Raw genomic sequence first — 24,610 nt, forward strand, 5'->3', positions numbered from 1 at the left:
AAGTGTCACATGGCGTTATACCAAGTTCTGTGCCTCTGTATTATAGCATATGGCCATTTTGTAGATGTAATTGATGTCATGATTCAGCAGGATGTGATGTTTGTGGTCACTGCTGTTATTCTCCATTGTGATTGGTCAGCAGGTTTGTTAGAATGTGACGAGTCTCCCTGGGACTGGAGTGAGATCAGGATGTCACTTCCCACATTAGATAAGATGGCTGTGGTTTGGGACAGTTCATCCAGCTGTTGCTGTCAGATAAATCCCTGAACACATAAAGGTGTGACTAGAGGACTGGGACATGAGAACACAACGACATACGGCAGGAAATGCTGTGGGAGGAGTGTTGTGGGCTGGGGGGGGGGCAGGACAGAATAGGGGAAGAGGAGGGTTTAAGCAAATTAACTGGAAACAACCTGCAGTTGTGTGTCTGCTCATGTGTGTCTATGTGTGTGTAGTTATGTGCGTGTGTATTTGTGTGTGTATGAGAGTAAGGGAGCGGGGAAGGCGGGGCGGGAGGTCGTTTGCCCTCAGTGTGACCTGGCATTCTTTGTGCCAGCTTTACTTTGAAGAGCTTTCCAGTGCCGGGGTGGGTGGGTGGGGGTGGGTGAGGGTGGGTGGGTGGGGGTTGGTGGGTGGGGGGTGGGGGGTTGGGGACGGAGGGAACATTCAGTGCTCTCCTCCTCTACTTCCCTCTTTCCATCACTCCCTCTCTCCTCTCCCCATATCTCCATTTACTTCCAACCCTCACCTTCTCTGCACCTCCTCTCCTCTCCTCCTCACCCTCTTTTCACCACCTCCCCCTTCCCTCACTCCCTCCCTCTCTCCCTCTCTCCCTCTCTCCCCATTCATGTACCTGTACCCCTCATTCCTCTGGTTCACTCAAGCTCGATGAGAGGAGCAGATGTGATGGGAAAAGAGGGAGAGGAGGTACAGGTCCTGGAGAGGGGAAGGGAGAGGAGAGGGGAGAGGGGAGGAGAAGAGGAGCAAGGGGTTGTTTTAGGTGTTTTAGGGATTTCTTGACTTCTCTTTTCTATTCTTGTCTGAATTCTCTTAATAACTCTGTCATGTTATAACAGTATTGTTCTTGTCTGAATTCTCTTAATAACTCTGTCATGTTATAACAGTATTGTTCTTGTCTGAATTCTCTTAATAACTCTGTCATGTTATAACAGTATTGTTCTTGTCTGAATTCTCTTAATAACTCTGTCATGTTATAACAGTACTGTATCAGTACCTGTTTCATTTAAACCTGTAAAAAACCATTATATTAACCATTTTTATGTCCAACACAGGGAGTGAGATAGACAGGGAGTCAGATAGACAGGGAGACAGATAGACAGGAAGACAGATAGACAGGGAGTCAGATAGATAGGGAGACAGATAGACAGGGAGACAGACAGACAGACAGTCAGATAGACAGGGAGTCAGATAGACAACATTTAGAATGTTACGATGTAGACTACATTTAGAATGTTACAATGTAGACTGCATTTAGAATGTTACGATGTAGACTACATTAAGAATGTCACAGAGTAGACTACATTTAGAATGTCACAGAGTAGACTACATTTAGAATGTTACGGTATAGACTACATTTAGAATGTTACAATGTAGACTACATATAGAATGTTACGGTGTAGACTACATTTAGAATGTTACAGTGTAGACTACATTTAGAATGTTACAATGTAGACTACATTTAGAATGTTACGATGTAGACTACATTTAGAATGTTACAATGTAGACTACATTTAGAATGTCACAGAGTAGACTACATTTAGAATGTTACGGTATAGACTACATTTAGAATGTTACAATATAGACTACATATAGAATGTTACGGTGTAGACTACATTTAGAATGTTACAGTGTAGACTACATTTAGAATGTTACAATGTAGACTACATTTAGAATGTTACGATGTAGACTACATTTAGAATGTTACGATGTAGACTACATTTAGAATGTCACAGAGTAGACTACATTTAGAATGTCACAGAGTGGACTACATTTAGAATGTTACGATGTAGACTACATTTAGAATGTTATGATGTAGACTACATTCAGAATGTCACAGAGTAGACTACATTTAGAATGTTACGATGTAGACTACATTTAGAATGTCACAGAGTAGACTACATTTAGAATGTCACAGAGTAGACTACATTTAGAATGTTACAATGTAGACTATATTTAGAATGTTACGATGTAGACTACATTTAGAATGTCACAGAGTAGGCTAGATTTGTTAAAGAGTGGAGGTTGAGTTGGCAGACATGCACTTTACAGAGAAGGTATTTTCTGAAAACTTGCTATAACAAGGCAATGTTTCACAATGGGATCCCACTAGCCTGTGCTCCACTCTGCCCACATCCTTTCCTTGGCTCGGCCCATTCAGCTCCTCTAGCACCACCCAACCCACTCAGCTCCTCTAGCACCACCCAACCCACTCAGCTCCTCTAGCACCACCCAACCCACTCAGCTCCTCTAGCACCACCAAACCCACTCAACTTCTCTAGCACCACCCAACCCATTCAGCTCCTCTAGCACCACCAAACCCACTCAGCTCCTCTAGCACCACCAAACCCACTCAGCTCCTCTAGCACCACCAAACCCACTCAACTTCTCTAGCACCACCCAACCCATTCAGCTCCTCTAGCACGACCAAACCCATTCAGCTCCTCTAGCACCACCAAACCCACTCAACTTCTCTAGCACCACCCAACCCATTCAGCTCCTCTAGCACGACCAAACCCATTCAGCTCCTCTAGCACCACCAAACCCACTCAGCTTCTCAAGCACCACTGAACCCACTCAGCTCCTCTAGCACCACCAAACCCATTCAGCTTCTCTAGCACCACCAAACCCATTCAGCTTCTCTAGCACCACCCAACCCATTCAGCTCCTCTAGCACCACCCAACCCATTCAGCTCCTCTAGCACCACCAAACCCACTCAGCTCCTCTAATACCACCAAACCCACTCAGCTCCTCTAGCACCACCCAACCCACTCAGCTTCTCTAGCACCACCCAAGTTGTTTTGGTTTAGTGTCTGTCACTGGGAATTGGTGTGTGCTGCATCATGGTCATGCTAACTGTTGTTAGCTAGAACTCCATTTGTCAAATGCTTCGTATGCAACAGTTGAACACGTACTGTGAATTTAGAGATTAATTTTCTTCCACTATGATTGAGCAGAGAGGGGAGAGATTCATTCTCCTCCACAATGATTGGGCAGAGAGGGGAGAGATTCATTCTCCTTTAAGATTTGATTCATTTATTACCAGGAAATCATGATTAAGAACACATTCTAAATTACAGCAATGACCTGGGAGCAATTTGGGTTAACTTTCTGGCTCAAAACTACAGGCTCACTGGCCTAACACCCTTAAACACCATTGTAACTGGATGGGCAGGGCAGGGATACAGACAGACTGACAGGCCAGACAGACAGACAGGGCAGACAGACAGACAGGGAAGACAGACAGACAGACTGACAGGGCAGGGAGACAGACAGGGCAGGGAGACAGACAGACAGGGAAGACAGACTGACAGGGCAGGGAGACAGACAGGGGCAGGGAGACAGACTGACAGGGCAGGAAGACAGACAGGGCAGGGAGACGACAGGGCAGGGAGATAGACTGAAAGGGCAGGGAGACAGACAGGGCAGATCAGACAGACAGACTGACAGGACAGGGAGACAGACAGGGCAAAGCAGACCGACAGGGAAGGGAGTCAGACAGACAGACAGGGAAGACAGACAGACTGACAGGGCAGGGAGACAGAGAGGGCAGACAGACAGACAGGGAAGGGAGACAGACAGAGCAGACAGACAGACAGACTGACAGGGAGACAGACAGGACAGGGAGACAGACAGGGCAGGGAGACAGACAGGACAGGGAGACAGACAGGGCAGGGAGACAGACAGGGCAGGGAGACAGACAGGACAGGGAGACAGACAGAGCAGACAGACAGACAGACTGACAGGGAGCCAGACAGGACAGGGAGACAGACAGGGCAGGGAGACAGACAGGACAGGGAGACAGACAGGGCAGGGAGACAGACAGGGCAGGGAGACAGACAGGACAGGGAGACAGACAGAGCAGACAGACAGACAGACTGACAGGGAGACAGACAGGACAGGGAGACAGACAGGGCAGGGAGACAGACAGGACAGGGAGACAGACAGGGCAGGGAGACAGACAGGACAGGGAGACAGACAGAGCAGACAGACAGACAGACTGACAGGGAGACAGACAGGACAGGGAGACAGACAGGGCAGGGAGACAGACAGGACAGGGAGACAGACAGGGAAGGGAGACAGACAGAGCAGACAGACAGACAGACTGACAGGGAGACAGACAGGACAGGGAGACAGACAGGGCAGGGAGACAGACAGGACAGGGAGACAGACAGGGAAGGGAGACAGACAGAGCAGACAGACAGACAGACTGACAGGGAGACAGACAGGGCAGGGAGACAGACAGGACAGGGAGACAGACAGGGAAGGGAGACAGACAGGGCAGGGAGAGAGTGTGATTGCCTGTATATCCTGCTATCATGAGGTGGTTGGCTTTTTATCATTTTATTGCTGGTTTGGACTATGAAGCAGATTCCTAAGGTTAGAATGGCTTAGACCTTTGTAGTGTGTGTGAGTAATGATTGAAGGAGAGATGTTTTTACGTCCTTGATCAGTTGTGTGAGTAATGATTGAAGGAGAGATGTTTTTACGTCCTTGATCAGTTGTGTGAGTAATGATTGAAGGAGAGATGTTTTTACGTCCTTGATCAGTTGTGTGAGTAATGATTGAAGGAGAGATGTTTTTACGTCCTTGATCAGTTGTGTGAGTAATGATTGAAGGAGAGATGTTTTTACGTCCTTGATCAGTTGTGTGAGTAATGATTGAAGGAGAGATGTTTTTACGTCCTTGATCAGTTGTGTGAGTAATGATTGAAGGAGAGATGTTTTTACGTCCTTGATCAGTTGTGTGAGTAATGATTGAAGGAGAGATGTTTTTACGTCCTTGATCAGCCGTCAGTCATTGTGTGGTTTAACGGTAAACGGTTAACGCTGACCGGACTGCTGGACGTCCTGTCTTCATCCAGTCACCAGAAAACTGTCTGGCCACTAATTGGCTGGACTGGTTTGCTGTGCGTGAAGAACAACTGTTAATCTTTCACCTGCTCTGACCCAATGAGGAAAAGGGGGAGGGACTACCTTACTGAACTCTCACCTCTTCACAAACACTCATATTGTGTATACGGACTGACGTACAGTACACACACATGTACACACACACGTACACACACACGTACACACACGTACACACACACGTACGTACACACACACGTACACACGCTTTCTTTCTTCTTTCTGTTTCCTTCTCTCTTTTTCTAGCATTTTCTTTCTCTTTTGCCCCACTTTCTCTTTCTTTCTCCCCTATCTGCTCTCTTTCATTCACCCTCTCTTCGTCTGTTTGATATGCATTCTTGGTTCAGGATTGTTGATAATCGATAATAAAAGTCTTTATCAGACTAAAACAACAACACAATGAATTTAGAATAGATTACACACCCTCTCTCTTTTTTCCTCTCTGTCTCTCTTTCTCTGTCTCTCTTTCTGTGTCTCTCTTTCTGTGTCTCTCTTTCTCTGTCTCTCTTTCTGTCCCAGGTCTGAGTGTTAATAAGGAACCACTCCTCTAGTCAGTGAGTTGAGAAGGAGTGGGTTTGGTTTCGTCTAGGTCTCCTCACTCTCTTGACTTTCTGCTTTCTCCATGACCCTCTCACACAGTAACCTGTGACTTTTACCTTTTCCTCTCCTCACAATTCTCTCCCTCCATCATTCTCTCATTCTCTCTCTGTCTTTCTCTCATTCTCTCTCTGTCTTTCTCTCATACTCCATTCAGTTGAAAAGGCTTTATTGACATGAGAAACAAACGTATATACATAGCCAAAGCAGGAACAAAACAATAAACAAAATCAAATTAACTGATCAACGCCTAACAAATGCCATTAAAACAGAATTTCTGAGGAATACGTATGTTTTTAATCTGTTTTCATCTATTTTGTTTTAAACAAAGTGCCAGTGCAAAATCATCCAAAAAGGCAAAACATTTAATAGAATAAACCCTATAGAAATGTAAATAAGGGAAGTGAATGAACTGTACATTATATTGTATTTACAAACTGCTTTATGCTCCATCAAAATTATTTTTATTATGGCAGCAGGTCACACATGTTGATGCTCTGGTGGCTACATACACCCTCTCTATATCTGTCTGTCTCTTTATCTCTCTGTCTCACTCGGTCTGTTGCTCTTCTCTCTCTCTCTTACTCCCTCTGTCTCTCCTCTTTCTTTCTTAGCTGCTTGCTAAGGTGTGTACTATTTACTTAGCTAGGGCCAGGTTAGTAACGCATTTACGGTTGTTATGTACACACACACACACACACACACACACACACACGTGTTCTAACATGACTCACTGGTTCCTTTGGACTGTGGTTAGATGTGCACCATCTAAATCTGTGCAGAAACTACAATACAGTAAGAACTCTTAAAACCTACAACTCCCTGTAGGCACCTCTCCTAAATGCCAGCCCCCCTGTCCTAGTAGTTACGAGGGGACTGTTGGGGAGGGGGGTTGATGAAGCAGGTGCTTTAGGATGTGGTGTGTGTGTTCTCTCCCACACACACACACACACTCACACACATACACGTACACACACTTACACGCACTGTAGCTCCACCTCCACCTGACTCAGCCCTGCTGTTGCTTCGGCCCTGTGTTTTGTGTGTGTGTGTGTGTGTTTTTGCTCTGGACCTGTGTGTGTGGGGGGGGCTCCTCAGTTCCCAGTACTACCTGTCTCTACACACTCAGAAGCGGTGCAACGCTGAACACTCTGGAGGAAAGGAGAGGGCCATCCTGCTTTTTTTTCTTCTCTTTCCTCATGTCTTTCCTTTCTTCCTCTATTTTCTCTGCTGTTCTATCTCTTTCTTGTCCTCCAACCATATCATTCATCCATCCTGTAGTGTTCTAAACGACTGTTCCTTTAGGCAGGACTGCTAATGACTGACCGGCTGAGGTGAGTGGTGCTGTCTGTCTCTCTCCCTGCCTACCTGTCTGTTCTGTCTGTGTTGTCTCTCTCATTGTCTGTCCGTTGTGCTGTTTAAAGCGGTCTGTGATGTCTGTCTCTGACCACAGTGTTTTTGCTGCCAGGTTTCTGTTCAGACAGGTGGATTATTATAATGTGCGTGTGTCATGTCTGTGACAGTGTGTTTGCCTGCTTGTTTGTTACATGGTTAGATGTAGTGTGTTGGGGGCAGGGGGACATGTAAAACTGTTCTGGGGTCAGCTGTTCTGGGCTGGAGGCCCAATGGGACTGTGTGAGGGTTTGTAAAACTGTTCTGGGGCCAGCTGTTCTGGGCTGGAGGCCCAATGGGACTGTGTGAGGGTTTGTAAAACTGTTCTGGGGCCAGCTGTTCTGGGCTGGAGGCCCAATGGGACTGTGTGAGGGTTTGTAAAACTGTTCTGGGGTCAGCTGTTCTGGCGTTGTGGACCTGTAGGACTGTTTATTTCAACTTTCATTTATCAGGTAAACTGGTTGAGAACGTATTTGAACTAACTGTGTCTGGGGTGAGGTCAGTGTCTGTGGCGAGGTCAGTGTCTGTGGCGAGGTCAGTGTCTGTGGTGAGGTCAGTGTCTGTGGTGAGGTCAGTGTCTGTGGTGAGGTCAGTGTCTGTGGCGAGGTCAGTGTCTGTGGTGAGGTCAGTGTCTGTGGCGAGGTCAATGTCTGTGGTGAGGTCAGTGTCTGTGGCGAGGTCAGTGTCTGTGGTGAGGTCAGTGTCTGTGGCGAGGTCAATGTCTGTGGTGAGGTCAGTGTCTGTGATGAGATCAGTGTCTGTGGTGAGGTCAGTGTCTGTGGCGAGGTCAGTGTCTGTGGTGAGGTCAGTGTCTGTGGCGAGGTCAGTGTCTGTGGTGAGGTCAGTGTCTGTGGCGAGGTCAGTGTCTGTGGTGAGGTCAGTGTCTGTGGTAAGGTCAGTGTCTGTGGCGAGGTCAGTATCTGTGGTGAGGTCAGTGTTTGTGGTGAAAGATTACAGATTCCCTGAGATTAGCAATCCAGACGTTTCATTGGTCAAGGTCTCTTGTTACCATGTGACCCTGTCGTTAAGGACGACTGGGTGGACACTGTGCCAATGTCCACGTGTGTCCGTGTGTGTGTTTGTGGCTCAGTGTTTGTCAGTGTAGACCAGAGACTGAGACTCTCATTGTTCTCCATTCTGTTTGCTCACACAGATGTACACACTCCCCTATCTACAGTACAGACACGGCACGGAACAGCCAGTGTTTGTATTTCACTGTGTTTCTGCTGTGGCTATGAAGAATGTATACTTAATATGGAGAGAGAGGGAGAGGAGAGAGGAGAGAGGAGGGAGAGAGGAGAGAGGAGGGAGAGAGGAGAGAGGAGGGAGAGAGGAGAGAGGAGGGAGGAGAGAGAGAGAGAGGAGAGAGGAGAGAGAGAGAGGAGAGAGTTTATTTTGAATCAACCAAGTGATCACCAGTTGACCACTGCTAGACCACCCTAGACCTCCATAGACCACCCATGACCTATATAGACAACCCTAGACCTTCATAGACCACCCTAGACATCCATAGACGATCCATGCCCTATATAAAAAAAACATAGACCTTCATAGACCACCCTAGACCTCCATAGACCACCCATGACCTTCATAGACCACCAATGACCTATATAGACAACTCTAGACCTTCATAGACCAGCCTAGACCTTCATAGACCACCCATGACCTATATAGACAACCCTAGACCTTCATAGACAACCCATGACCTATCTAGACCACACTAGCATATATAGACCACCCTAGACCTCCATAGACCATCCTAAGCTCCATAGACCACCCATGACCTATATAAACCACACTAGCCTATATACTGTAGACCACTCTAGACCTCCAAAACCATCCTAGACCTCCATAGACCACCCTAGACCTTCATAGATAACCTCTTCACCAACATAGATCACCTTAGACCTATATATATATGCTTTTAACCAACATAGACCACAATCGATCAATCTAGCTAAATCCTAGACCACAGAAATTGTCAAGAAATTCTGTATCAACAGTGCTAGTTCAACAGTGCTAGTTCAACAGTGCTGTATCAACAGTGCTAGTTCAACAGTGCTAGTTCAACAATGCTGTATTAACAGTGCTAGTTCAACAGTGCTGTATCAACAGTCCTAGTTCAACAGTGCTGTATCAACAGTGCTAGTTCAACAATGCTGTATTAACAGTGCTAGTTAAACAGTGCTGTATCAACAGCGCTAGTTCAACAGAGCTAGTTCAACAGTGCTGTATTAACAGTGCTAGTTCAACAGTGCTAGTTCAACAGTACTAGTTCAACAGTGCTAGTTCAACAGTGCTAGTTCAACAGTGCTATATTAACAGTGCTAGTTCAACAGTGCTAGTTCAACAGTGCTAGTTCAACAGTGCTAGTTCAACAGTGCTGTATTAACAGTGCTGTATTAACAGTGCTAGTTCAACAGTGCTAGTTCAACAGTGCTAGTTCAACAGTGCTAGTTCAACAGTGCTAGTTCAACAGTGCTAGTTCAGGGCTTCAGTAAAATAGTGTAACGTCTCAGTGGAGAGGTGTTAGAATCTCTTCCCTAGCCCTCCCAGTTTTAACCCGGGCCCTCCCAGTTTTAAACCTAGCCCTCCCAGTTTTAACCCCGGCCCTCCCAGTTTTAAACCTAGCCCTCCCAGTTTTAACCCTGGCCATCCCAGTTTTAATTCTGGCCCTCCCAGTTTTAACCCTAGCCCTCCCAGTTTTAACCCAAACCTCCCAGTTTTAACCCTGGCCCTCCCAGTTTTAACCCAACCCTCCCAGTTTTACACCCCCCCCCCCCCCCCCCCCAGTTTTAACCCTGGCCCTCCAAGTTTTAACTCTAGCCCTCCCAGCTTTAACCGTCCCAGTTTTAACCCTGGCACACTGATTAAAGGACTCAGACATCGGTTGAGTAGCTGACTGATTGACTACACTGTGCTGGCTCCAGGTTAGAACAGTCTAAATGTAGGGGGTTTGTGCTGATACCTGATCATCATTGGCCAGCCCTGAAATGCTCATTATCACAGATGTCAGTGTTGAGTCCTGACAAACAATATTCTCTAAGACAGTGTTTTTCAACCCTGCTCCTTGAGGCACACCGCCCGGCATGTTTTAGATCTCTCCCTGCTCTGTCACACCTGATTCAAATGATCAGCCCATTATCAAGTCCTTGGTGAGCTACATCATGTATGCTTGGGCAGGGAGAGATCTAAAACATGCTGGGTGGGGTTGGCTCCAGGAGCAGGGTTGAAAACCACTGCTCTAAGATACCACTGTCCTCCGGTTTGCCTTCTTTTCAGAATAACAGTGTCAAGAGCAAGTTTTTTTTATTTACCGGGAAATCATTTCTACAAGTGAAATAAAGCATTTACTTTACTTTACTTTAATACAGTAAATCAACTGCTGTTTTAAGTAAACTAATGTTATACTGTAGATTCATTAGTTTATTGGTTTGCAATTAATGTAATTCTTGAAATACACTGTATTCTGATCTGGCAGATTCTTATTGACATAAAAACATCAGAAAAGATTGGTTAGGGAGTTATAATTATTATTAGTGACTTTATAACTGTAATAGTGTTGTTTTTGCATCTTTTTCCTCGGTCAGGTTGTTGACGTGAAGTCTTTGTATTCCCACTCTGGTTATTGTTGCCTGCTGCACCCAGTCAAAGTCCTATTCCAGGAGAACGGACAGCAGGGAGAACATTCTGATCTGAGGTTGTTTCAAGGGTCGACCTGACTGTTGTAAAACCTTATATACGGTAGTTATTTATAAACTGGATGCTTCAGTACCTGAGTGCTGATTTGCTGAAAGCTGTGGTTACCAGTTTATAATAGCAATAAGGAATGTCAAGGATTTATTCAGGTACTTTGGGTTGTTCTGTGCATAACTACACCTTTACCTGTGGTTTATGGGCTGTATACCTTACTGATGTATAACAGTAGATGTTATATTCTATTTAACTGTCTGTGGACCAGATACTCACATCATTCTAATGTATAACAGTATATGTTATATTCTCTTTAACTGTCTCTAGACCAGATACTCACATCATTCTAATGTATAACAGTAGATGTTATATTCTCTTGAACTGTCTGTAGAGCAGATACTCACATCATTCACATGTATAACAGTAGATGTTATAATTCTGCATCTGAAGCAGATTCTCTTTAACTGTCTGTTAATGGAAAAGGTGTCAGCAGTTTCTACCAAATTGCGTGTGTGGAGTAATGGACTACCATAAAAACACTTGTAGTTAAAAGAAATATACATTAACTACACACACTTGACCTGTGACGCTCTCTTACACACACAGACACACACTAGACCTGTGTCTCGCACACCCACACAAAAATACACACTTGACCTGTGTGATCTTATTTAGAAGGGCTAACCAGGCCTGTGAACCAAACTTTTAAAGAGGCTTGCAAGACCTGTGACCAGACATTTAAAGGGGCTAGCCAGGCCTGTGACCAGACATTTAAAGGGGCTAGCCAGGCCTGTGACCAGACATTTAAAGGGGCTAGCCAGGCCTGTGACCCAGACATTGAAAGGGGCTAGCCAGGCCTGTGACCAAGATAGTTAAAGGTGCTAGCCAGGCCTGTGACCAGACATTTAAAGGTGCTAGCCAGGCCTGTGACCCAGACATTTGAAGGGGCTAGCCAGGCCTGTGACCCAGACATTTAAAGGGGCTAGCCAGGCCTGTGACCCAGACATTTAAAGGGGCTAGCCAGGCCTGTGACCCAGACATTTAAAGGGGCTAGCCAGGCCTGTGACCCAGACATTTAAAGGGGCTAGCCAGGCCTGTGACCCAGACATTTAAAGGGGCTAGCCAGGCCTGTGACCCAGACATTTAAAGGGGCTAGCCTGCCCTGTTACCCAGACATTTAAAGGGGCTAGCCAGGCCTGTTACCCAGACATTTAAAGGGGCTAGCCAGGCCTGTGACCCAGACATTTAAAGGGGCTAGCCAGGCCTGTGACCCAGACATTTAAAGGGGCTAGCCAGGCCTGTGACCCAGACATTTAAAGGGGCTAGCCAGGCCTGTGACCAGACATTTAAAGGGGCTAGCCAGGCCTGTGACCCAGACATTTAAAGGGGCTAGCCTGCCCTGTGACCAGACATTTAAAGGGGCTAGCCTGTGACCAGATATTTAAAGAGGCTAACCAGGCCTGTGACCCAGACATTTAAAGGGGCTAGCCAGGCCTGTGACCAGACATTTAAAGGGGCTAGCCTGGCCTGTTACCCAGACATTTAAAGGGGCTAGCCTGTGACCAGACATTTAAAGAGGCTAGCCTGTGACCAGACATTTAAAGAGGCTAGCCTGGCCTGTTACCCAGACATTTAAAGGGGCTAGCCTGTGACCAGACATTTAAAGAGGCTAGCCTGTGACCAGACAGTATGTATTTCATAATTTCTCATAATTGAATCCATCGATGCAGACATTGACATGAATAGGCTTGGATCAAAGCTGATTGACATTGACCCCCTGTCTTTCCAGAACGGTTTGGCTGTCAAATACAAATGGTCACTTTCTGACTGCTTGATGTGTGGGCAAACGCGTTTGGAAAGTCTTGTTTGAATCCAAAGGGGCATTTGAATTCAAGAAGTGATTGAATTCAAATGTATTCACCCTGGGGTTGGACCAGATGGTTTTCCATGACACTGCTCTCTAACCTTTGACCTTATGGCTTATGACCTCTATGCACTATGTGTTCTTTGTTGTTTTAGCTGTGTGTGTGTGTGTAAGTTTGTGTGTATGTATTAAGGCAGTGATTTGAGTTGATAATTTACCTTTTGCTGCCTTGGGTTTTCTAATCCACCTGACACACACACACACACAGACACACACACACTCACACACAGACACACGCACACACACACACACACCGACCCAGACATGCCCTGTTAAAAAGATCAGCCTTTGCCAAACAGGCCGATTGAGGAGAGAATGAAAAATCAACAAATCATTGTATTTTCTCTACTGCTCTGTCTCTTGTTTCAGTCAGTCTATTTTCTCTACTGCTCTGTCTCTTGTTTCAGTCAGTCTATTTTCTCTACTGCTCTGTCTCTCGTTTCCGTCAGTCTATTTTCTCTACTGCTCTGTCTCTCGTTTCAGTCAGTCTATTTTATCTACTGCTCTGTCTCTCGTTTCAGTCGGTCTATTTTCTCTACTGCTCTGTCTCTCGTTTCAGTCAGTCTATTTTCTCTACTGCTCTGTCTCTCGTTTCAGTCAGTCTATTTTCTCTACTGCTCTGTCTCTCATTTCAGTTGGTCTATTTTCCCTACTGCTCTGTCTCTCGTTTCAGTCGGTCTATTTTCCCTACTGCTCTGTCTCTGGTTTCAATGTATTTTATATACTGATGTATTTTTCATTTAAGTGAATGCAGGATATTTTGTCATGACGACTGATATAAGCTCAGACTGTACTTTGACTCACTTCTCACAAAATGTCGAAGGAACAGAGAATGTACAACAGTTTCACTTCTATTCACAAACACGGATGTGAGATTTCATCACCTTATGGGAGCCAGAAATGTACCTCCAAGATAATATAAAGACATAGTGTCTCCCTGATAAGATAATAGTAAATGCATCTTATCAAAGTGACAGTGTATTTGCAGGTAGTGACGGCCATTCAAGGCTTAATTACCATTCTTCTAGCAGCAGGATATTATGCTAGCAGTGCTAACTCAGATTTTCATTTTCAAAATAAAAGCCATAATTGAAATATATTAGGTAATATAGTTAACAATCTAGCCTGTACATTTTATGTTTAACGTCCGTTCTTATGTTATTCTTGTCTGTTCTTTTTTACAGACTAGATTGTTAACAGTATTGCCTTATACATTTCAATGATGGCTTTTATTGTGATAAAGAATATCTGAGTGCTGCCAGCATAACATCCTGCTGCCAAAACAACGCTAATGAAGCCTCCAATGGCCATCACTATTTGCAGGTATGCTACCTGGGATCTAAATCCAGGTGTTCAATTTCATGTAATATCCCCAACTCCTTAACCCTCTGTGTGCCAGCCTGCTCCTTAACCCTCTGTGTGCCAGCCTGCTCCTTAACCCTCTGTGTGCCAGCCTGCTCCTTAACCCTCTGTGTGCCAGCCTGCTCCTTAACCCTCTGTGTGCCAGCCTGTTCCTTAACCCTCTGTGTGCCAGCCTGCTCCTTAACCCTCTGTGTGCCAGCCTGCTCCTTAACCCTCTGTGTGCCAGCCTGCTCCTTAACCCTCTGTGTGCCAGCCTGCTCCTTAACCCTCTGTGTGCCAGCCTGTTCCTTAACCCTCTGTGTGCCAGCCTGCTCCTTAACCCTCTGTGTGCCAGCCTGTTCCTTAACCCTCTGTGTGCCAGCCTGCTCCTTAACCCTCTGTGTGCCAGCCTGCTCCTTAACCCTCTGTGTGCCAGCCTGCTCCTTAACCCTCTGTGTGCCAGCCTGCTCCTCAGCATGGTTTCTGCTCTGTCACTTTGAGATGATGAACAAACTGATAAACGATCAGGCTTGTTAGCACTTTACACAATAAAAAATGGAATGGAGGGAGGGAGGAAAGGGAGGGAGGGAGGGAGGAAAGGGAGGGAGGGAGGAAGGAAAGGGAGGGAGAAATGGGAGGAGAAAAAGCCAAGGAAGACGGAAAGGGAGGGAAAAATATTTAGTGGCAACTGAAGTGGTTTTACTGTTACTATAGGAACGTATAAATATTTGTAAACATTTTTGTGAAAAAGTTGAGTATGAATCTTTTAATGAATCTTTACTTGAATCAGTAGAAGGAAAAGTTGTTTGAGGTGGCTGAGTATTGGAGAAGATCCCAGATGAAAGATTCCCAGAATCAGGAGGAGGTATAAATAAAACCCCAGATGAAAGATTCCCAGAATCAGGAGGAGGTATTCATGTAATCCCAGATGAAACATTCCCAGAATCAGGAGGATGTATTAATAAAATCCCAGATGAAAGACACCCAGAATCAGGAGGAAGTATTAATAAAATCCAAGATGAAAGACACCCAGAATCAGGAGGATGTATTAATAAAATCCCAGATGAAAGACACCCAGAATCAGGAGGAAGTATTAATAAAATCCAAGATGAAAGACATCCAGAATCAGGAGGAAGTATTAATAAAATCCCAGATGAAAGATTCACAGAATCAGGAGGAAGTATTAATTTAATCCCAGATGAAAGATTCCCAGAATCAGGAGGAAGTATGTAGAAAGTCTGTAACATCCCAGCAGGATTTCTTGAAAATATTTGTTGGAGAAAAGTTCCCTCAGTTTTGTAACTTGGGAACAGCCAATCGTTTTTTTTTCTTTCTCATTTTCCCTCTCTTTTTCTGACATTCACCTCCTCCCTCCTCCCTCTCTCGCTCTCCTCCCTGTCTCGCTCTCTCTCCTCTCTCTTCCCAGGATGAGGTGTGTGTGTCTTTGGTAGGACTTAACGGTGTGTGTTTGTGTGGTATTGGGTCAGACCAAATGAGAGTGCATTGTCATGGTTGCATGACTTTGTAACCGTGTCTACCTCAGTGGACGCCCTTGCCCAACACCCCTCCCCCTGGTGTTGATTTGGCCTACTTGAATCCCGACCAGGGTGGATTTTTGTACTGAGGCCGGCGTCGTGCTACGGCTTCACCACGGGGGGGGAGGGGGCCTGAACACATCTGAGGGGCCCCTATATTAGTTACAGGTTTTTGCAGCATAAAAAATGCTCTAATGTTTGTTTGATCGGTCATCGGTTGTAGTGAAGTGGGCTACAGTTTAACGAAAAGCTTGATGACTTGTCAGAACCTAGAGATAACTAGGCGTAGGATTTTAGAAATGTATTAGGCCAATGGTCAAACTAATAATGTACCAAGCAACACACCATGTCGACCTTCAGGTTCCATTTAAAAACAGGGTGGGAGATAACAGGATGGTAGACTAAACTGCTCTCCCAACTGGTGTCGTGGTGTAGAAGACCCCAGGCTAACTCTGTTCCTGACTTAGTCCCTCATACCCCAGGCAAACTCGGTTCCTGACTTAGTCCCTCAGACCCCAGGCTAACTCTGTTCCTGACTTAGTCCCTCAGACCCCACGCAAACTCTGTTCCTGACTTAGTCCCTCAGACCCCAGGCTAACTCTGTTCCTGACTTAGTCCCTCAGACCCCAGGCTAACTCTGTTCCTGACTTAGTCCCTCAGACCCCAGGCTAACTCTGTTCCTGACTTAGTCCCTCAGACCCCAGGCTAACTCTGTTCCTGACTTAGTCCCTCAGACCCCAGGCTAACTCTGTTCCTGACTTAGTCCCTCAGACCCCACGCAAACTCTGTTCCTGACTTAGTCCCTCAGACCCCAGGCTAACTCTGTTCCTGACTTAGTCCCTCAGACCCCAGGCTAACTCTGTTCCTGACTTAGTCCCTCAGACCCCAGGCTAACTCTGTTCCTGACTTAGTCCCTCAGACCCCAGGCTAACTCTGTTCCTGACTTAGTCCCTCAGACCCCAGGCTAACTCTGTTCCTAACTTAGTCCCAATCTAAACCATTTTGTAAACAAACTAAATGGTTAATAGTTTTTTGTGTAGTGTTGTTAGGTTTTTGTGCTGGGTTGTTGTGTTTTTGTGTAGTGTTGTTAGGTTTTTGTGCTGGGTTGTTGTGTTTTTGTGTAGTGTTGTTAGGTTTTTGTGCTGGGTTGTTGTGTTTTTGTGTAGTGTTGTTAGGTTTTTGTGCTGGGTTGTTGTGTTTTTGTGTAGTGTTGTTAGGTTTTTGCGCTGGGTTGTTGTGTTTTTGTGTAGTGTGTCTGGTGTTCATTTGTAAAGGCTGAGAAGTGCTGAGGATTTAAATAGTTGAGTTTTTCCGTTATGTAGGCACCGAGGGGAACAAGGTTTGTCGTTAAGAGGTTTATGTTGAGACACACACACAAAACACTCACACAGAAAACACACACACACAAAACACACGCACACAAAACACACACACACAAAACACACGCACACAAAACACACGCACACAGAAAACACGTGTGTGTGCTACAAGGAGGGAGTCTGGTCGTAGAATAAGAGGTTTAAGGTCTCATTGTTCTCTGTTCTCCATGACCCTTCACACACACTCCTGACGAGGCCATGGTCAGTAACACTGCCACTGTGAGTGCTGCCACCTGGAGGATGGGTAGGGTACTCAAGCTGTTTCTCTGATGTATCGGCTCAGTCACCAAAGCCACAGGATGAACTCATCATCTACACCACCCTTTCCAGCTTAACCCCACCTGGCACACACACACACACAGCATGTGACCTGGGAGTGTCTGGGGAACCATTTATTGTGGCTTTACAACCTCATCCTCTGCCCTGGGGGTCAAAGGTCAAACAGCTCAACCAAAACAGGGCCGTGACACAGGCAGATAAACGTGATTGTGATACAATGATGAAATAGATTGTTATAGTGTATTGTTCCAGCTTTTATGGATGCTCTGTTTTAATTGGACTATGTGACCATGTGACCAGTACTGTGTGACCTTGTGGTGACTTGGGATTTCCTCTATTCTCCAGTATCTCTCTTATGATTGCATTGTATATAGATGCGATGTGTACCATAAATACATTATCATCTCCTCTCTGAACGGTGCTGATGATTATGTTCTCTTTTTGATAAATGTTGTGTGATCCCTGTTTATCTAATAGAAAGCAATTAGTTGATCTGTCACTCCCTGTCACTCCCTGTCATTCACGTCCTCTCTCAATTTCTCTCTTTCCCCTTTTCTGCCTCACTCTTGTTCTGTCCTTCTCTGATAGGCCCCAGATCTAATTGGATGGTTTGGTCAGAATGACAGCCGAAGATCCCGCCTCATCCTCTTCTTGTACCATGAATAATAACCCCACCCCAACTGGATCGAACCCAGCTGTCCCCTCCAGTCAATCCCTTCATGGACCAATCACAGTGCCCGAGGGAGTGGCTGGGGCGCCTAACGAAGCGGCCTTGGTGTCGCTGATGGAGCGTACTGGGTACGGCATGGTGCAGGAGAATGGCCAGAGGAAATATGGGCCTCCGCCAGGCTGGGACTCCGCCTCCCCGCCGCGTGGCTGCGAGATCTTTGTCGGCAAGATCCCGCGGGATGTCTACGAGGACGAGCTGGTGCCGGTGTTCGAATCGGTGGGGCGGATTTACGAGATGCGCCTGATGATGGACTTTGACGGGAAGAACCGAGGCTACGCCTTCGTGATGTACACGCAGAAGCACGAGGCCAAACGAGCCGTGCGGGAGCTCAACAACTACGAGGTGCGGCCGGGGCGCCTGCTGGGGGTCTGCTGCTCTGTGGACAACTGTCGACTCTTCATTGGGGGGATCCCCAAAACCAAGAAGAGAGAGGAGATCCTGGAGGAGGTCTCCAAGGTGACAGAGGGTGTTCTGGACGTTATAGTGTACGCGAGCGCCGCCGACAAGATGAAGAACCGTGGCTTCGCCTTTGTGGAGTACGAGAGCCACCGCGCAGCCGCCATGGCCCGCAGGAAGCTGATGCCCGGCCGAATCCAGTTGTGGGGGCACCAGATCGCCGTGGACTGGGCAGAGCCAGAGATAGATGTGGATGAGGATGTCATGGAAACGGTGAAGATCTTATACGTCAGGAACCTGATGATGGAGACCAGCGAGGAGACACTGCGACAGGTGAAAATTACTCATGGATTGTTTAGGAGATTTTTAATTGGTTGCTTGGTTCTAGGTGTTTGGCCAGTGGAACCCAGGTTATTAAACATGTTTCCCTGGGTGTTCTAGGTGTTTGGCCAGTGGAACCCAGGTTATTAAAAATGTTTCCTTGGGTGTCCTAGGTGTTTGGTCAGTGGAACCCAGGTTATTAAATATGTTTACCTGGGTGTTCTAGGTGTTTGGCCAGTGGAACCCAGGCTGTGTGGAACGAGTCAAGAAGATCCGCGACTATGCCTTTGTCCACTTCTCATCCAGAGACGACGCAGTGGTTGCCATGGACCACCTGAACGGGACTGAGGTCGAGGGGTCCTGTATTGAGGTGACCTTGGCCAAGCCTGTCGATAAAGAGCAGTACACGCGCTACCAAAAGGCCTCTAAAGGGGGTGCTACAGCAACTGTGGCGGCACCAGAACCTGCCCAGCCAAACTATGTGTACCAGTGTGACCCGTACACACTAACTTACTATGGTTATCCCTACAACACCCTCATCGGACCAAACCGGGACTACTTTGTCAAAGGTCAGTCTGTTCATACCATGGTCGGGTTCAGTTCCGTTTCCATGTTCATTCAGAAGGTTGAACACATTCCAATATCACAGTGAAGATTGAAATGGAAATGTTAGTTGTATTGACTTAGTACCTTGAATTTTACACCCTGATAATCTTTCTGATGCTGTAGACTTGGTCTGATGCTGTATACTTGGTAGTAGTGGTAGATCTGTTGCTTGTTGTCACTGAACCTGTATGTTTTTATCAAATGCTTTTTGTAAATTAATTTGATCCAAAAACCACACTCAAATAGATGTGTGTGGTTGTAAATGCAAGACATATTGAAAAATAAATACACATCAATACATTTGATGAATCAACAATCATGAATACTATCAATGAGAATTTGACTAATAGAATGATGTGTTGTGAATAATGATGGTGATCCCATGAATGTGTAGCAGAATAAATCACTGATCTGCCATTTGGAAATGTGATTAGTTAAAATAGAGTTACAATCTTTGCTGTTGGAGTGGTAAAGAGACTGTCTGCAATATGACATCATCCATTACAAAAGGGTGATGCGACTTCTTGCTCAGGAACCACAACAACAACTGAACTCAAATATTTCAAGATGGCAACTGTTGGTTCCATGAAGTCACCTCTGTTCCAGTATTATGTCATCTCAGTCCCATTTAGTCATCTTTGTTCTATAATTAAGTCATTTCTGTCCCATTACGTAATTTATGTCCTATTTGGTCATATTTGTTCTATAATTAAGTAATCTCTGTCCCATTACGTAATTTATGTCCCATTAAGTCATCTCCATTCCCATTTTTATGTCCCATTAAGTCATCTCCATTCCCATTTTTATGTCCCATTGAGTCCTCTCCATTCCCATGATGTAATTTATGTCCCATTGAATCATTTGAAAGAGCATGGACAGCACCATTTTAAAATAATTAATTGTCTTCATCTAGTACTTCTGAGTTTTGGAATATTTGCTCACACGTCTAATTCTTTGGCTGACCCCCTCCCCCCCAAAAGCCTTTGGATTATTCAACCATTCCCTAAGCCTTATGAAGAGACCCTACAGAGTACCACCAGAGTACTTGCAGATCAGATGTGACAGTTGTTGTTGTTGATGTGACAGTAAGCAGGAAGTCTCTGATGACTTCATATTGCAGGATGTCTCTTTACGTGCTGAGCCCATCTCCTCTGGTGACCGAGGCCAGAAGGTGTCTGGGTGGCTGCTCATGCAACCTGTGTCCCATATGGCACTCTATTCCCTATGTAGTGTGCTACTTTTGATCATAGACCTTTGGGCCTTAACCGCGTGGTCTCTGGTCAGAGGGGATCCACTACACAGAGAGCAATGTGCGGTTGGGATACTCCAGATCTATTTAGACTTTGACTGTAATCACTGTGTTCTGGTTTTCTCTCCAAAGGAGGTCCAATGATACAGACCAATGGTAATCTATCCCATCCTTATTGACTTCTCTTTTTCATCCTATCCAATGAAACATCAACTTCCTGGTCTTATGACTGACTCTCTCTGGTTTCTGTGACAACTTCCTCTCCTACTGTTCCAACATTTTTTTGTTTACTGGAAATTTGTCTATAACGTCACATATAGTTCCCCTGGGCCTCTGACTGATATACAGTCTCAAACACCACGCTAAGTTGCCCCCATGACAAACTGCCTAAAGCCCTTGTTATGCTGCTGCAACGTTCCTGCATGTAACTCAGAATGCTTCAGACCATTAGTTCCTCCAGCATCACAGATGCTGTACTAGTGATGGGTCACACTCAACAATGCCTTGATTAAACACATAATTACTGCCATTATCAAAGCAAGCATTGTACTCAGTTTGAAAGAAGTAGTAGAAATAAGTTTATTATTATAAAAAAAACATTCTCACAGAACTTAATTGGTTCTGTTCAGCCCGAACAAACCTCACATTTCGGCCCCAATCCATAGATAATGTTAAGAGTTCAGCTATCTCCATTTATTAGTCAATCAAACAACTACATGCAGTAGATTATTTATGGAAGCATTCCCCAAACACTGAATTAAACAACTCTATACAGTAGATCCTGTATACAAGACTTTGCTAAACAGCGCCGCCCTCTGGTCTGCCTGTGTCTAGCAGGTGCTGTGCGGGGGCGTGGCCGTGCAGCGGCAGGTAGCCGCGCCCCCGGCCCCAGGGGATCTTACCTAGGGGGTTACTCGGCCGGTCGCGGCATCTACAGCCGATACCACGAGGGCAAGGCTAAGGGCCCAGACAGCAAGGCCTACGAACTAGTGCCTTCCCTGGAGCTGGCATCATCTGTCAATCCCGTCGGCATCAAGCCCGGCTCAAGTCAGTCATGCACATCGTCATCCCGTAACCCTAAACTGTCCCCTGTACCCACAACTGTCTTCCTCTGACCTCCTGTCCTTCTCAAGCCTGGCAAGTCACAGAGAGCCTTTCTCACACCTGTGTCGTAGGTGTCTCTCACCTCTCACACCTGTGTCGTAGGTGTCTCTCACCTCTCACACCTGTGTCGTAGGTGTCTCTCACACCTGTGTCGTAGGTGTCTCTCACACCTGTGTCGTAGGTGTCTCTCACCTCTAGGTGTCACTCCTTGATCCCTCCTCCTGTCTGTATCTCTGTACATTGATCCCTCCTCCTGTCTGTATCTCTGTACATTGATCCCTCCTCCTGTCTGTATCTCTGTACATTGATCCCTCCTCCTGTCTGTATCTCTGTACATTGATCCCTCCTCCGGTCTGTATCTCTGTACATTGATCCCTCCTCCTGTCTGTATCTCTGTACATTGATCCCTCCTCCTGTCTGTATCTCTGTACATTGATCCCTCCTCCTGTCTGTATCTCTGTACATTGATCCCTCCTCCGGTCTGTATCTCTGTACATTGATCCCTCCTCCTGTCTGTATCTCTGTACATTGATCCCTCCTCCTGTCTGTATCTCTGTACATTGATCCCTCCTCCGGTCTGTATCTCTCTATATGGCCTGGCCATTCTATCATCAACTTCTGTCTCCTGATTGGGAGAAAAAAACATCTTGTAGCAACGATGATGTTATTTGGTCCTTAAATTCTTCCTCAGTCATGCTGAGTGTCACGGTTCTGCAACACCTGACCTCCTTTGATTATCATCACTCATTGGTTGATCAGGGTTTAGTTAGGTGCGTCTCATTGGTTGATTAGGATTTAGTTAGGTGCGTCTCATTGGTTGATTAGGATTTAGTTAGGTGGTCTCAGTGTGGAATGTTAATCAGACTGTAATCTGGACTTGATTGCTTAATCCTCAATCCTGATCCCAATCTCACTCTCTAGAATCACTGAATCATAATGACTGAATGGACTTTTGTCCGTCTGAAACAATGAGTGACGTTGTTTTGGTTTGTGTGTGAAAGCAGTTTAATCCCGTGCTCAGCACCACATTAATCCAAATCACACTCCCACCGACAGAGGCTGAAGCTAACTTGTGTAAATCCATCTTCTTCATCTCCCTTCTTCTCTCCTCTCCTTCACTCGCTCCTCTCCTTCCCTCCTTCTCTGCCTTCCTTCTAGTCTTTTTTCCTCTGTGTCTCCTTCTCTTTACCTCCTTCCCTTTCTCTTTCTACATATCCTTTCTACACATTGTCTTCTGTTCGGTTGAAGAGTTCCTTGCTTTCCTTTTCGCCTCAATGTGATTGGACATTGCAGTGACATTTCTCAATCTGACTATCATTGTGTGTGTGTCTGTGTGTGTGTGCATGTCTGTGTGTGTGTGTGTGTGTCTGTGTGTGTATATATAGTTGGGCTACAGGCTCTAGGAGGGCAGTACCAGGTGTTCTCGACAGCCCAGGGCGCCAAGCTGATGGAGGATGGGAAGATGCACCATGCAGCCATGGAACACCTCATCAATCCCCTGGCCCTTCAACATGACCACAACGCCCAGAGCACCCAGGCAGTCTTACCGGCTGTATCCACACCGCCACCCTTCCAGGTACACACACACCCTACCGGTATAACACACTCTCCCTCCCCCTTCCAGTTACACACACACACCCTAACGGTATAACACACTCTCCCTCCCCCTTCCAGTTACACACACACACCCTAACAGTATAACACACTCTCCCTCCCCCTTCCAGTTACACACACACACCCTAACGGTATAACACACTCTCCCTCCCCCTTCCAGGTACACACACACACCCTAACAGTATAACACACTCTCCCTCCCCCTCGTCCTGGCCTCACACGTGACTCCCTCTCACCAGGGTCGCCCCATCACGCCGGTTTATGCCATGGCCCATAACGTCCAGCGTATCCCCACTGCCGGCGGCCTGTATGGGGCGGGGTACATGCCCGTCCCCAACTACAACGCCGCTGCCCTGGCCGCCCTCCAGAAGAATGCTGCGGTGGCCGCCGCCTATGGGGGGTACGCCGGCTACACCATACCCCAGGCCTTCCCCGCCACGGCCTTCCAGGTCCCCATCCACGACATCTACCAGACCTACTGACAACATCCACTTCCAGACCCAGACACAACCTACTGACAACCTCAGTCGGACACCACATGTCTGGTCCACGACACCCGCTCAACTTCCATACAACCTCTAGCATAACACGAAAACGTCAGTCAGGAAATGGCTGCACAACCACAATGTAACGCTCAAACAACGTCTGTGTCAGAGTGTGGAGTGGAACTACAATTGAGATGCAGCAGAAGAACTTTCTCATTCCTATCGTTTCCTGTGTCCACTCTGGATCCCATTCTCAACCTCTAATCATCGTCTACCGTGCCGACATTCCGGGCCCGACATTCTGCAACGTCTTAACAACGTCTACCGTGCCGACATTCAAACGATGACCGATGTCAACTCAGCCAGCAACATCTATGCAAATATTTCAAGCCAAACTACTGGACTCTTACACTGTACGTCGGTTGAACACAGCCCAAAATCTAGGCTATGTTATAACGCATGCCAAACCTACCAAACCTCTGATGTTAAAATAACGTCTATGCAAGACCTACTGGCACCTTCTAGATCCACAATGTGTCTTTCACCAGGTTCACATTGGTCCAAATCAATACTAGACACCTTGACCAGATTCTTCCAGCGTATATTATGTAGAGTCTAGAGTCTAAACTATAATTTTAGACCTCAAAGCCAGTCAGTTTCACTGTTTTCTTAATGTTTTCTCAATGTATTCTTCCCATCTAATCAGGGAGATCAGGTTTATCAGGTAGCACATAAGAGCAGCAGTACTCCTCTTAGGGGATACTTTGAATACTGTACCCCAATACCATCTATCAGAAACATAAACTGAGCAGAAGAC

General features: G+C 46.1%; 1 protein-coding gene across 13 annotated transcripts in view; it reads left to right on the forward strand.

Annotated features, from left to right (window-relative positions):
- The window catches only part of rbm47 (RNA binding motif protein 47), a 42,697-nt gene extending 18,109 nt beyond the window's left edge, over positions 1-24,588 (forward strand). For 6 of the 13 annotated variants that reach the window (XM_029118224.2, XM_034291012.1, XM_010901400.4 and 3 more), the window contains 6 exons: positions 17,877-18,747; positions 18,962-19,304; positions 20,723-20,746; positions 21,425-21,637; positions 23,080-23,270; positions 23,548-24,588. In XM_029118224.2, coding sequence (XP_028974057.2) covers positions 17,908-18,747; positions 18,962-19,304; positions 20,723-20,746; positions 21,425-21,637; positions 23,080-23,270; positions 23,548-23,790 — 1,854 coding nt within the window. In that variant the 5' untranslated portion in view covers positions 17,877-17,907 and the 3' untranslated portion in view covers positions 23,791-24,588. Of the gene's footprint in view, positions 1-7,050; positions 7,080-13,988; positions 14,078-17,876; positions 18,748-18,961; positions 19,305-20,722; positions 20,747-21,424; positions 21,638-23,079; positions 23,271-23,547 lie in introns of those variants that run through there. The other 7 variants (XM_034291013.1, XM_029118226.2, XM_010901408.4 and 4 more) reach the window with 7 other exon arrangements.
- Positions 24,589-24,610: the final 22 nt, after the last annotated feature.

This window comes from Esox lucius, chromosome 25, assembly GCF_011004845.1.
Source record: "Esox lucius isolate fEsoLuc1 chromosome 25, fEsoLuc1.pri, whole genome shotgun sequence".
Taxonomy (NCBI): Eukaryota; Metazoa; Chordata; class Actinopteri; order Esociformes; family Esocidae; genus Esox; species Esox lucius.